The 12,859-nt window shown below is 42.7% G+C and overlaps 1 protein-coding gene across 10 annotated transcripts in view; it reads right to left on the bottom strand.

Annotated features, from left to right (window-relative positions):
- Positions 1–12,859, bottom strand: part of LOC121887977 (partitioning defective 3 homolog) — a 356,909-nt gene that overhangs the window by 132,255 nt on the left and 211,795 nt on the right. For all 10 annotated transcript variants that reach the window (XM_042399172.1, XM_042399173.1, XM_042399174.1 and 7 more), the window contains one exon: positions 8,105–8,252. In XM_042399172.1, the coding sequence (XP_042255106.1) occupies positions 8,105–8,252 (148 nt within the window). The remainder of the gene's footprint in view (positions 1–8,104; positions 8,253–12,859) is intronic.

Raw genomic sequence — 12,859 nt, 5'->3', positions numbered from 1 at the left:
AGCCAAACTGCAACACTGAAGCAGACAAGACTAAGGCCAGCTAGATCCTCGCAGGAACGGATCACACACCCTCACATAAACACAGGAGCAAAACTACACAGAGATAGGAATACAGCCAGGGCTGTAACAAACAGACTGAAAGAAAATTTCTCTTAGGAACAGTATGTTTGTATTAAATTGCTCTTTGGTTCATAAAACTGGGCCGGGAAAGATAAAAGGCAAAGGGCAGAGTGGGAAAAGAGACAAACACTGAAGAGAAAGACTTTTCAGCACCTTCGGTGGTGTTTTGGCACAGTGAGGTGCAGATGGGGCTGCTCACTCACTGTTTTAACACCATTGTCTTTTACCAGCTCCTCACAGTTGGTGACGGGGGGGAAAAAGGGCAGGTGACAAGACCAGCAGAGACACTTCACTTCCTTTCGCCAGCCAGATCGACAGGCGGTGTATATGTGTGTGTTTGAGCTTGAACTAGCTGATATCTAAGCTCAGGGGTGCAGGCAGTTGAAAGTCAAAGCTGGTCTGGAGTGATGATAGTGAATGCAAACAAATGCTGATGAAATAAAGACGGAATATATTTTCAGTGTCTTGTTTGCAGTCTTCTTTTATGTGCTTTGAGTGGTCTTTCTGTTGTTTACATCATTTTGCGCAAAGGAATCTGAGCTCACTGTTGTCTGGAGTTTTGAAGCAGGTTTTACCTTTATGTTATTCCTTTGCCTAATAGCACCACAGCGAATAACAACAAGCATTCATACCTGAGTATTGTGAATACAGTCACTGTTTTCACCAAACACCAAAACCGCTATCTTAGCTAGAATCAAAACGCTGTTATTCAGCCTGTGATGACCTCGACAATCCTGAATACACTGAAACCTTTCATGCTGTCAGTTCATGGAAAAAAGAAGAAGAAAAAGACAAAGACAACAAAGAAACATCACAAATGAATCAACAGTCACACACGTATCTTAAGAGACATGTACGTGAGGTCACATGGGGATAAATATTACACCAGATTAATGGTTCACAGAGGCTGGCTCCTTCACAAAGGGGCTATTTGGTTATTTGTTAAAAAGCTTCTGATTCATGCTTACCATCCATGCAGCACATAGTACTCATGGCAACATTGTGCCACTGTGGCCTTTGTCACACTGTAATTAAAGATAGCTTCTCATGAGTCACACTGACAGAAGCAGACACACACCCTCCACCGTCTCAGCACCCACCATTACAGTCACCATCCTGCTAGAAAACAAACACAAGTTGTCGGGTGGGGTTTACAATAATTGCAATAATGCTGTAATGTGTTGCGTAAACAGGATCAGCTGAGACGCATTAAAGTCAAAGTGATTACTGTGGTTGTTAATTTTAATGTTACGACATAAAATTTTAATTGCAACTGTGGCTCATAGATACAACATCACTAAAACAATTTGTTTCAGTTATGTAATGTATGTAACACCTTCATATTAATCATGCTATCCTATCTGTCCACTCATCATGCCCAACACTTGAGAAGTTTGCTGCAGACAATCTTCAAGCACACAATCAGTATAGTGAAAGTCACGTCTCCACGACTGTACTGTAGCACACGTAGCCCGCTGGCCAGCCGTGCTCAGCATATGGAAGCTATTCCATGATATTGAAGCAGAGATGTTCTTCCTCCTTCTGGCAGAGAATGAAGACAGAGACGGATGAGCTCTCTGGCTCGAGAGGCCACCTGGCTACATCCATCCAAATGGATCAGAGCTTCACTCTCCTCTTTCTCTGCCTTCTGACCAAGCGTTGCCCGTTGAAACATTGAGCTGTAAGGTGAGAGGTCACACTAATAGCCGCACTCCATCTTCTTTCTGCTACACGATTTCCTCCATCTATGTCCATCACACACACTCGTACTTTCTTTTCCTCTCTTATGCTGTCTCATTTTCTCTCTTGCTTCTTCTGTGACACTTTGGCCTATTGATCTGACTGGAGGAGGAATCATTAGTTGATCCACGCGGCCACGGCTATCAGACCCATACATGGATTGCAGCAGGTAATCACCCTAAGTACACGCTGGTGGAAACCAAAGCCTTATGCTCACCAGGGGACACTGGTGCCGTTTCCTAACAGCGGTCCACCATGTACCACAAGGGATTTCCTCGTCAATGCAATTGATCAGAACATTTAGTTGATTGGCTGGATGACAGTGTCTCACTTCCATGCGGAAAAATGACACTCAGACATCTAGGACAGGATTAGAGACACTGAACACTGGGACCAACAGATGGTTCCCATGGACCCAGGATCACAGCATTCAGGCAACAGTCATGATCAGTTTTTGTCTGAGTCCTGGTCTGGGAGGTGACAAATTGTGGTTATTGTTATGACAGGAAAACTAATTTGGTGAAAAGTTTAAGGCTAATAATATATGGATGTCGACAATGCTACCAAGATGTCGTCATTACTGGCAAAGATTATCTCACGTACGTCGTCAAACTAAACTAACCACCTCTCTGGCATATATTACCACGATGAGGCTGAAAGATTTTCCTTTTCCAGAGGTCAACCCATCAACAGTGTTGAAGGAAGAGCCGCCCACCTATCCAAGCCTGTTATTTAGCCTTTAAATGCCATTTCAAGGAATATAATTTCAAACCACCTCAACCTTTTCACACAAGCACCAGCTGTGTTAGCTAAAGCTCAAGAGGAGCTCACCCACGCTAAAGGCAGAGATACTGAGTGGTTTGATTCCTCTGCAGCTTGTGTGGGGTGAAAGGTTAGAAGCAAATATCAAACAAGTCATCCTCTGATGCTATAAATGGAAAACATGCTTACAAAGAAGAGAAAAATGTTATAAACTTGCTGTATTAATTATTATGTATTAATGTATATTTACTCTTACACATGACTGATATATATAGCTACTGTACTCTATATATATCAATAGACCTCCAATAATGTGGAGGTCTGGAAATATTCATATTTAATGCTTAATGCTTTGGGCTGTAATCATCATTCACACAAGTCAAATTCCACTTGTTCTGTTTCAGAGACAAACATCAATCTATCATATCACAATAATACAATATCAGATGGTAAATGTAGAATTGCTGACCTGCATACTCATTAAGGTGTTCTAACTTATTCTGGCTAATTAGACTTTTGCTCAGGCAGAAGTTGGACGGAGTTATGATAGAATTATATAAAACAACAAAGCTAGATGCAAAGAAAATGTCTAATTAGGCAGACTAAGTGAAAACACCTGTGTGAGTTGATAAAGCTAATTTTCTTGTTTAATTGTACCTTGAAAGATGCTGATGTAATGATGTTGTAATGGTTCTTTAATTTAGAGAGGACCTATTATGCTCATTTCAGCTCTAAATTTCTATTTGATTTATTATCAATATTAACTACCCAAATTTAAAAAAAAAGAAAAAAAAAAAGATAAAATAAAATAAATCAAACATAAAACAAGAAATCTACTGTATGATAAGTCCTCACCATGTATGTACTGTGTAGAGTCAGATTTCACCAGTGCTTAAAAAGACAGCAGGTAAACTGAGTAGGTGAACTGAGTTAAGGTGGGTTCTTCACAGTCCCGGGTACAGTAAAACTTGCAAATAAGCTAAATATAATAAAAGAATGAATCAGTGAGTATATGTATCACAGCTTCATTTTATTCTAATATAACAACATGTATCAACTTACCACATCTTACAAGTGCTTCAAATTATAAAAGTGTTTCAAAAGAATATATTAAATATGTCAAAAAATTCTATTGCAGCTGCACCTCTTTTGCCCCAAATGACCACAATGAATAAGTATAAAGTGCAGGAAAAGGGAAAGTTCCTGGGTAACATCATTTATGTCTGTCATTTTCTCACTGAGGCATGTTAATAGCACTCTCAAGCAGCCTAAACACCAAGTTAAGGGAGGTCACTCCGCCTCATCTCCTGCACTGATGGCTGAGCATACAGAGAAGATGAGTCTGCAGGCTGTGTAATACTGAAGGTGAGGGGACGGAAGGGTCAATTCCTGGGAAGACGGCTCTTAAAGACCATTAGAGAAGACTACAGTGTCTAGGGACACTCAGAGGTTGGTGTGTTCATGTTAGTCTTGTTGCTAGTCTGCTCATGACTGTGTGTTTGCTCTTCATCTTTTAAATAAGTACATGTCTTCATAATGATAGAAAAAGTAGAAAGTCCTCCAAAGTGAGAGAACTTTGTTGTTACACACTTTTATAAGTAACTAATTTTGGATTTGCCTCAGTGTGTGTCTGGTTTAGTCTATAGAATTTTCCACTGCTACCTGCGCTGCACCAATGGCATCCTGTGAACGCCTTCTTTCCTGTGTGAAAACAGCATAAGTCCACTCGCTTGGTTCCCACCTCTCCCACACTCCTGTACCCCTCCTAGGTGTACACTCAGACTCAGGCATTCATCCAAACAGCCACATTCACAGACAGTGTCAGTTCATGGGCCTCAATTTTCACCCCAGCGTGTGGAGCCCACACCCAGCAGCACTTTTCAATTAGATAGAATAGAAGGCAAAGCCGGGTGTGATGCTAACGACCTTTGTGTCAAACCCCGGCTGTCGCTATCACAGTGCGTGCACACAGGAGATTTCACTCAGTTCCATATTTCCTTCTCCTTAATTCAACTTTTCTTCTTTCTCTCTGCTTTTCCTTCTTTGAGTGAGAATGCATCTCTGCTGATTTCTCCATCCTTTCACCCCCAAGGGCAAAAGGAGGGTGGGGATAGAGTGAAAACAGAGAAAGATAAGACAGAAAGTGTCAGAAACTCATTTCATTTGAGCGGGGAGTTAAGCATACTGTATGTTCACTACCTGCTAGTTGTGGATTCAGCCTCTGGCCATGATGCTATGATGCATGGTGTGTGCATGTGTGAAGCTAAAGCTGACAATGTCACAGTATCGCATGGTTTACTGAAGCAAACAGGGGATGGGATTACCTCTGACTATTGATTATATGAATGTATGTGCTCACACACACACACACACACACACACACACACACACACACACACACACACAGAGCAGATAGTTCTGAATGACAGCCCGAAACACTACAGGGAGGATTGAGGCAAAGTGCCCTTACAATCAATGTGATGGCACTATAATAGCACCTGTCTCCTGTGTCATTTTGTGCTTTTCTTCCCCGTTGCCATGGTAATTATAATTCCTATAATTCATTGAATTGTGCCTTTCCCTAAAAGAAGACCTATTCCTGCTGTTTCGGAAGAAAGGCAACGAGCTACCTGTGACTGCAGGGAGTAGATGAGACTGTCCAGCATATGATCAATATCTGGGTGAGGTGAGATAAGGCATCCATAGGACGTGGTAGTTATCTGCTGTCTTTTAACAGAAAATAGAGAGTGTAGCAATAACAATCATAGGTTGGCAGAAATATGGAGTTTACAATTTCACCGTATTGACTTGCTGCCCTCTGTAATAACTCACAATCAAAGTCAGGTCTTAATTCTTGAACAGCAAAACCATTCCTTTCCATTTACCTCTGTGTCTTGCTCCACTTATAGCAGCACGGGCCGTATAATGGAGCAGATGAGAGCACATGATTTGGTTAGAGAGTTCCTCCGTTGTCTTTTAAGAGGTAAAATGCCTCAGAGTTTTGTCAGTAATCACTATTTGCTCCGAGGAAAAATGTATGGCTCACATCAGTGGGGAGAGTGTGTAACCTGATTGAGAGGTTGTACTGTGAGTGAGTGAGTGAGCGGGTGTGTGTGCACGCAACCTTGTGTATGTACTGCTGCACGTGTACCCTACCATATCCTAAACTCCACGACTGGCCTTCATGATTCAGTAATTTAGCAGGTCTAGATACACTCCACATCGAGCTGTCAGTCAAGCCCTGGCGGCTGTGCGTTTCCTGACCTTGCCGAGCCCATCTCAGCATCTGTCCTCTAACCAACTGTCACATCTCACACAACAGGCAATATGTCTGAGCCCATCTGAAATAACATATAGAGGAGGATAGAGAGTGGAAACAGCTACATACTGTCTGTCCAGCCTGCAGTGATTTACCATCCACACAAAATGTCTTACTAAGTGGAGACATGGTAAGACACTTTGGTGTTATTTCTGAATGGTGTCTCTGTTTATTAGTTTAATTTATTTAAACTAAAAGAGAAACATTTCAGTTAGATAAGAGAAAGAAAAGCAAAAAAAAATCCACATCAGAAGAACACAAATGAGATATGTGAGGAATACTGATGCTACTTGCTTGTGATATTTGACCAAGGTTAACTAGATCTCCGCTCTGTGTTGTCACTGCAAGGTCATAGACACTTGCTTGTGACTTTCTTCCTCCAATTTTTCTTCAAATATAAAGTATCTAATATGCCTTCATGCATGTTTAAGAAACAAAACGCGTTTTCTGCGTGCACCAAATAACCACCAAATGTCCAGTAAATGTTAAAGAACAAAAAGGAAGATTATATAGAGAGTCATTTTGAAAAATAGAGACCCAGCCTTGGAAGGAGCGAATCCCTGCATTTTACCTCTCAGGTGCTGAACTTTACCTCAGTGTGACAGTGTTGTGTTGCTGTAATGACTATAAACTCAACTGTGACTGCATCAGAAATTTAAATAACAAAATTGTGTCAGTTTAAAAAAAATGAAGACCTGTCAGAGCATGTAGGCACGGGTTAATGAGGGCACGACTCCGAGACAGCCTGAAGACAGAGAAGAAAAGGAGCTGACATTTTCTTGCTGTGAGAAAAGCGGAGTCAAAGATCTGAGACTCCGCTGAGCTTTCGGTTGTGATAACTTACTGCTTTAGCACCCACTCCGCCCCCACCTCTAAAACTTTTCCACTTGGCTCATTTGACTCCCACTCTGCAGGATGAGATGTGCGCTGGGCGCCCTTGAAGTTTCAATGGCAAGAAACTTTTCCATCAGCGCGCCCACAGTTGCCGCTTATGATCACAGCGGCGTTCTGAAAAGCCTGCGTCGGAAAAGCCAGTGGAATAAATAACCCAAACTGAGAGGAAAACCCAACCAATTTGAGAAGATTTGATTTGGGATGGGAGAGGAAGACATGATGAAAGAGTAGAAAAAGAGAAGGGCAGAAAGAGAGACACAGGGAGAGAGAGTGTCAGGGGCAAGCCCTATTGATCTGGAGGCTTAATTAACCATCAGATGCTTCTGACACAGCCTCTGATCTTCTATGATCAGTGGCAGAGTGGCACCACTCTGGGGGGAAATGGTGGGAGGGGGATAGGAGAGAAACGGGAGAACAGATAGGGGAAGGACAGAAAAGAAAAAAGTGTAGATCGTTGACGGATTACAAATTCACTCCATCTGTGCAGAGGAGGGTGGAAGGGTGAAAGAGGAGAAGGAGTGAGAGACGAGGAGATCATGAGGAGACAGTTTATCAGTGGGTAGAAAAATGGTAAAAGGATGAGTTTGGAGATTAGATGGAAAAAGAGGGAGGAAGGGTGTGGATACATGTCCATACACTGCGTCATCCCCCACAAACACACCCTCCCTAGACCGACGCAATCACCTTTCAGTTCTGTGTATGTATATGTGAAAGGTCTGTCGATGTTGAGATGACAGCAGTGACTGGTTGAGGATTGAATTGCCAATTCTAATACACCTGAAGAGCTGAGATCTCAGCCTGCTGATGTCAACTGGATAGAATGGGAATTGACCCCAGTGAAACCAGTCGGGAGTGGAGTGAAGGCTGGGAGGATTGGGGATGACGTTAATCCCTGAGAGGTTTGAATAGTGAAATAGCGTAGCTTAGGATTCAGGGTGATGAGGGGGGAAGAGGCTTTGAAGGAGATGCTGGTTGGGGGGTTTAAGGTAAGACGCTAGCAGAAGCTCTTCAGAGGGGATGGGGTGAATGTTAAAATTGATCAGATAATGTCAGATTGCAGACAGCATCAATTCATGGGGAAAATATATCTAATGAGAATGAGGTTAGCAGGTCAACCACACTTCCCATCAAGGCCAATGAGGAGTGACCGGCCAAAAAAAATCCAATTTGTGGAATGATGTTGTTTAGTAGCAGTTGAAAGAAACATAAAGGTGTTGAAAGAGAGAGTCAAAGAACTATGATGATTTATTTAAGGTGGCTTTGACTCACCAATACGTCCGATCACATTAGTCCGTGGTGTGGAGATGTTGTCAAAGCCCTCGATGGTTTCATACAGAGAATGGGAGATCCGGCGCTCATGGTTGTCTAGTAGAGAGTTGACAGGATGCTCCAACACTGGAGGGCTGCCAGGAGCTTCCTACAGACACCAAGAGAGGTGGAGAGTAGACATGGTGCTTACAAAGGTGTACAATGCCAAAATGAAAGCAATTAGACTCTGAGTTTGTCTTAAAATACCTTCCTTGAAGACCCAATTTGTAATTTTTTTAACCACATACACTTGAAGTATATGCATACATACATGAAAATTTTGAACTCAAAATTAAATTGAGCTAAATGCTGATTTCAGCATGCTAACATATTCACAATGACAATGTTAAAATGCTGATGTTTAACAGGTGTAATGTTTACCATATTCACCATCACCATCAAATTTCATGGCAACCTATCCAATAGTTGTGTGGACCAAAATGGTGGACTGACTGTTATTTCCACCCCTAGCTGCTATCATGGCTAAAAAACTTAGGTAGGCTTGTGTTATTCTATGTGTTAATAGCTCATGTGTCATGTGTTTTGATATTTGGTGGTGGGGTTAACCTTTGCTTTTACATTTGAAACATAGATTGTGACTTAAAAACAAACCAAACAGATGGTAAAAAGGGTAAAATTTTGACTACTACTGGATTTTTTTTTTTAAATCAAATTGGTAGTCTGAACTTCAGGCACAGTATGGCTCTTAATGTGATTCCATCAATACTCCAGAAACATGTAACCTGGGCTTCAGTGTCTATCTCAGCTAACGTCGTATTTTCTGGCTCAGCAGTGTGAGACGGCTCCTGCAGTAGTCCGAGCCGGATAAAGCTCCATGGATTTCCCATAGGCCGATAGACAGCTGTCTCTAACAATGAGCTCTAGTAAATGGACCAGTGACATTTGCCATGTGGTCAATGTGCCGCACTGCTGGTTATTGAGCCCACTGTACACTCAGTGCATGTGTCAGTCTTGACAGAGGGACAGTGTTAGCGGTTAGTCTTTGGGTCTGTGACCACCAAGCCCAGATACTGGCTTCAACAGCCAATAGTATTTTTTAGCATAGAGACAATGGAACTACTACAGCAAGAGTCAGCAAGTAGAGAGAGAAAAAAAATCAAATCCACGTGCAGAGAGTTAGAGAATAAAGCTAGGGCCTTGGCCTTATTTTGACAATGCTTCATAGGAGCCTGTGGGCAGCCGGGGGAATGCACTGGAGAAGAACTCCCTGAACAGGACCTATTACAGATAGCTCCCTCACAGCTAGATAGTCTTGCACAGTTCAACTCTGTACCTCAAGCATGCTTTAAACCAGGAGGCCCTGGCTAATATTGATGTCTCATAACACTCTGCTGGCTCCCGGCCAAGAGAGAGGGGAGTAAAAAATCAGACAACAGCAGCAGGAAGACAGAAGGGCAGGAGGAAGAGGAGGAGGGAGGAAGAAGAGGAGGAGGAGGAGGTGGGGAGTTTTCGGTAAACAAATTGAAGGAATAACAAGAAAGAGGGAGATTGTAGGGGTGTGTGAGCTGAGGCCCCAGTGCAGTATGGGTGCTGCCAAGTTACCTTCTCGTGGGAGTAGCGTGCCCTGGGAGACGCATACCAGGCGAGAGGGACTTATCGGCTGTTTAATATAAATGAGAGGTTTAATGAGGTTGAGAGCGCAGGACTTTATCGGGACAGCGTGTTGATAAGAGCGAGGGGAGAGGCGGGAGAGAGGCAATGTGTGCGTGTCAGTGTGTGTGTGTGTGTATGTGTGTGAAATGGAGGCCTGGGTCAATGCAATTACAATCAGAGCCATGGCCACTGCCAGCCTTATAATAAAAAGCATGTCCCTGGATGATTCAGACTCAATAAGGTTCAAATTGTCTAAATGAAAATTTATTTTACTTGCTACTCTCTCTTTCACTCTAACCCGCTCTGCACTTTTCAATCTGTTTCACATCTGGTGGAGACTTGCCATGAGCTGAAAAGAAGTAAGATGGAAGGTTTAAGGTAAGAGGTGGAGAAATGTGTGGACAGAGTGGAGCAGAGAGAGCGTTCAGCTGAGAATCAAATGATATGAAAACTATGTATAGAATGTGTCAAGAGAAATAGATCTCAAAAAGACATCCTAGTCACTGTCTCCCTCTATCTCCGAGAGCCGAACAGGCTAATTTCAAAAGTATTCACCGGCTTCGATGGCAAATAGACTTTGGAATCAACTTAATATTTGTGTAACCAATACTAATTGAGTCTGCATCTGTGCATACTAATATTTCAGCATGCTGTGAATGTTTACTGATTTGTGAATGTTTACTGACTGGTGGAAGTTCATGTCAAGCTGTGATATTTTCATGTCAAATCCGCACTCTGCTGTTAGCTGATATTCAATGTCAGAGTAGTGATTTAACATTTAGGTCTTTTCCTAGAAAAATATTTTCTGATACCCAAGATGGGATGCATTTCGCCAATTCTGCAACTGAACCAGCAGACTTAAAAAATGTGGAAGTGAGTGGTTAGTTCGCATGAGCATCAATAACCATGATCGCCACAACAGACAAAAAGGTTTACGGTATCACAGTGTTCAAACCACTGCTGATTTAATTCTTAAATAACAGCAACAGCAAGTTGATCAAGGAGTTTATTTGCCTAAAAGTGGATGTGTTCCGTTAAGTCTTTCAGCGTCTTTGGTGAGATTTTAGTCCTTTCTTACCAGTGGTTCTCATCGCCTCATCATGTGTTTAATCTGCCTTAATCTAGTCATTTTCAGAGTGGATTATCCTGTTGACTGAGGGGAGAGGGGAGAGCACTGTGACTTACACTGAGCCCAGTCAAGATCAACTGCTGCTCAGCTCCCATTGGACTGCATGCTTGTGTGTTCAAGGTATTGCTTTTATTCGTCAGTGTGGCTGTGGTGTAATAGAGTGTGCTTGCACAGCTGCATCCATGTGCACGTGTGAGTGTGTTTGTATGTGTTTGTGGTTAAGTGCAGACTCATGCACAAACAGGTTTTTGCCTGTGCATCAACATCTCCCTGACCTTGAGTACTAAGTGAGGGTGAAGAAGCAGTGTGTTGACAGGGCTGGTCTTAAGCTGTCAACTAAGGCTAATGATGTCTAGTCTATGGCCATTTCCTGGCCTTCTATCTTGGTCTCAGCCTGTTGCCATGGCCCTAATCCAGTCAACCTCCACCATAATGCTGTAATTACAATCCTTAAACTGCTGCATGCTGCCCCGGGCACAACCTGCCTCTCTGCTGGCCAGATACCCCACTTTTATTAGCCTCTGACAACTTCAGTTTCACTAAAACACGGGAACAACAGCTGGATATGTGAGAGTAAATCTCCTAATCAGGTTTCACTGCCCAAACTACTGCTGTCTCTCCATCTAAAGATACATAAAGTGTCTTGTCTTGATGCCAATCTGTGTAGAGTCGACAATCCTCTGTTGTTATCAGCTGTGTTCATACGCCGTGCAATAGTATCACATACAGCTTACAACCGAACATCACGTGTACTATGGTGCAAAGTGAAAGGAATGTGTGTGTGTGTATGTATTCACATACACGTGTGTATGTTGCTTAACTACACTTGGGTTTCCAGACTCTAAAGCACACACTTCACCTCCACAGTCCTCAACTGTGCCCAAGCAGCCCACTCAACCACCAGATTCAATATATTATTCTCTCAATTGGTCCTATTGAGTTTCCCCTGCCGCTCCTAAATGAGTTAGTCCTCAGAGAGCCGGCTGGGAATGAGGGCCCGGCAGCGCTGGAATTGCATTTCTGCTGCTCTGCGATCTACTTTCCTCAATTTAGTCACCGCTTCATTGGAAACTGCATTTCCCAGAGTGCACTGCTCTGTGCCCTCACTCTATCCCCTTTCCATGAATCACTCCTATTTGCTATGACAACAGGGGAGCTGTAGTCTCTACATGTCATGATCTAACTTGACTTCAATCACTCCATATTAAGGTGGGGGTTGGGGTTGACACAAATTTCCCTCCTTTTCTCTTCCCTCTGGTGTGGGCCAGCATCTCAATGTTTTAAGGTCTCTCCCAGCAGTGGTCAGCTCAATACTAATAAAACCATAATTTACTAGGCCGGGGCTCTGATTGATAGCTCTCTCCTGGCTCTATCGATCAGCCCTTCTCTCATCCGAGTGAGCGTCTTTTGTTAGGGCCAGCCACTTCCTTCCCCCTTGTCTCTTTGCATAAACGTTCCCTCGCTGACTGCAACGCTATTGGACTGGATTACAAACAGAGCCATTGGCATGCTGCAGAGAGTACTTGGATGCTCTTTTATATACAGAATAAGCTGTTACATCTACTCTCCTCACAGAGTTAACTAAACTACTGTGTCTGCAAACTCCTATGATGCAACAATGCTAAAGTGAAAGCATCATCTGCTTTGATCTTAATCCTATACCGCCTGCTGCTTCTCATAAATAATAAAAGTGTTTCAGCTGGTCAATTACCTGACCATGTTCCCTAATGGTGTAGCTGTAAAAAAAAGAAAAGAAAAGGAAAGTAAACTCTGATCCCTAGTTAGTCATCATCATGGCCACAGTGGCCACAGATAAACAATCAGTTCTGTTTTCAGAAGAGGTCATTCTTGCTTTTTTGATTATTTGAGACACACTATCTTATGTAAATCGTGTCATTTTCATTCCACTCACTGTTGTATGTAATATTTAGTCATGTCATTATGTCAGCCTAAAAATGTGGATTGACGCCCCA

The sequence above is a fragment of the Thunnus maccoyii genome, chromosome 21 (assembly GCF_910596095.1).
Source record: "Thunnus maccoyii chromosome 21, fThuMac1.1, whole genome shotgun sequence".
Classification (NCBI taxonomy): Eukaryota; Metazoa; Chordata; class Actinopteri; order Scombriformes; family Scombridae; genus Thunnus; species Thunnus maccoyii.
The sequence above is the reverse complement of the archived record's forward strand: the minus strand, read 5'-3'. Positions and strand labels throughout refer to the sequence as shown.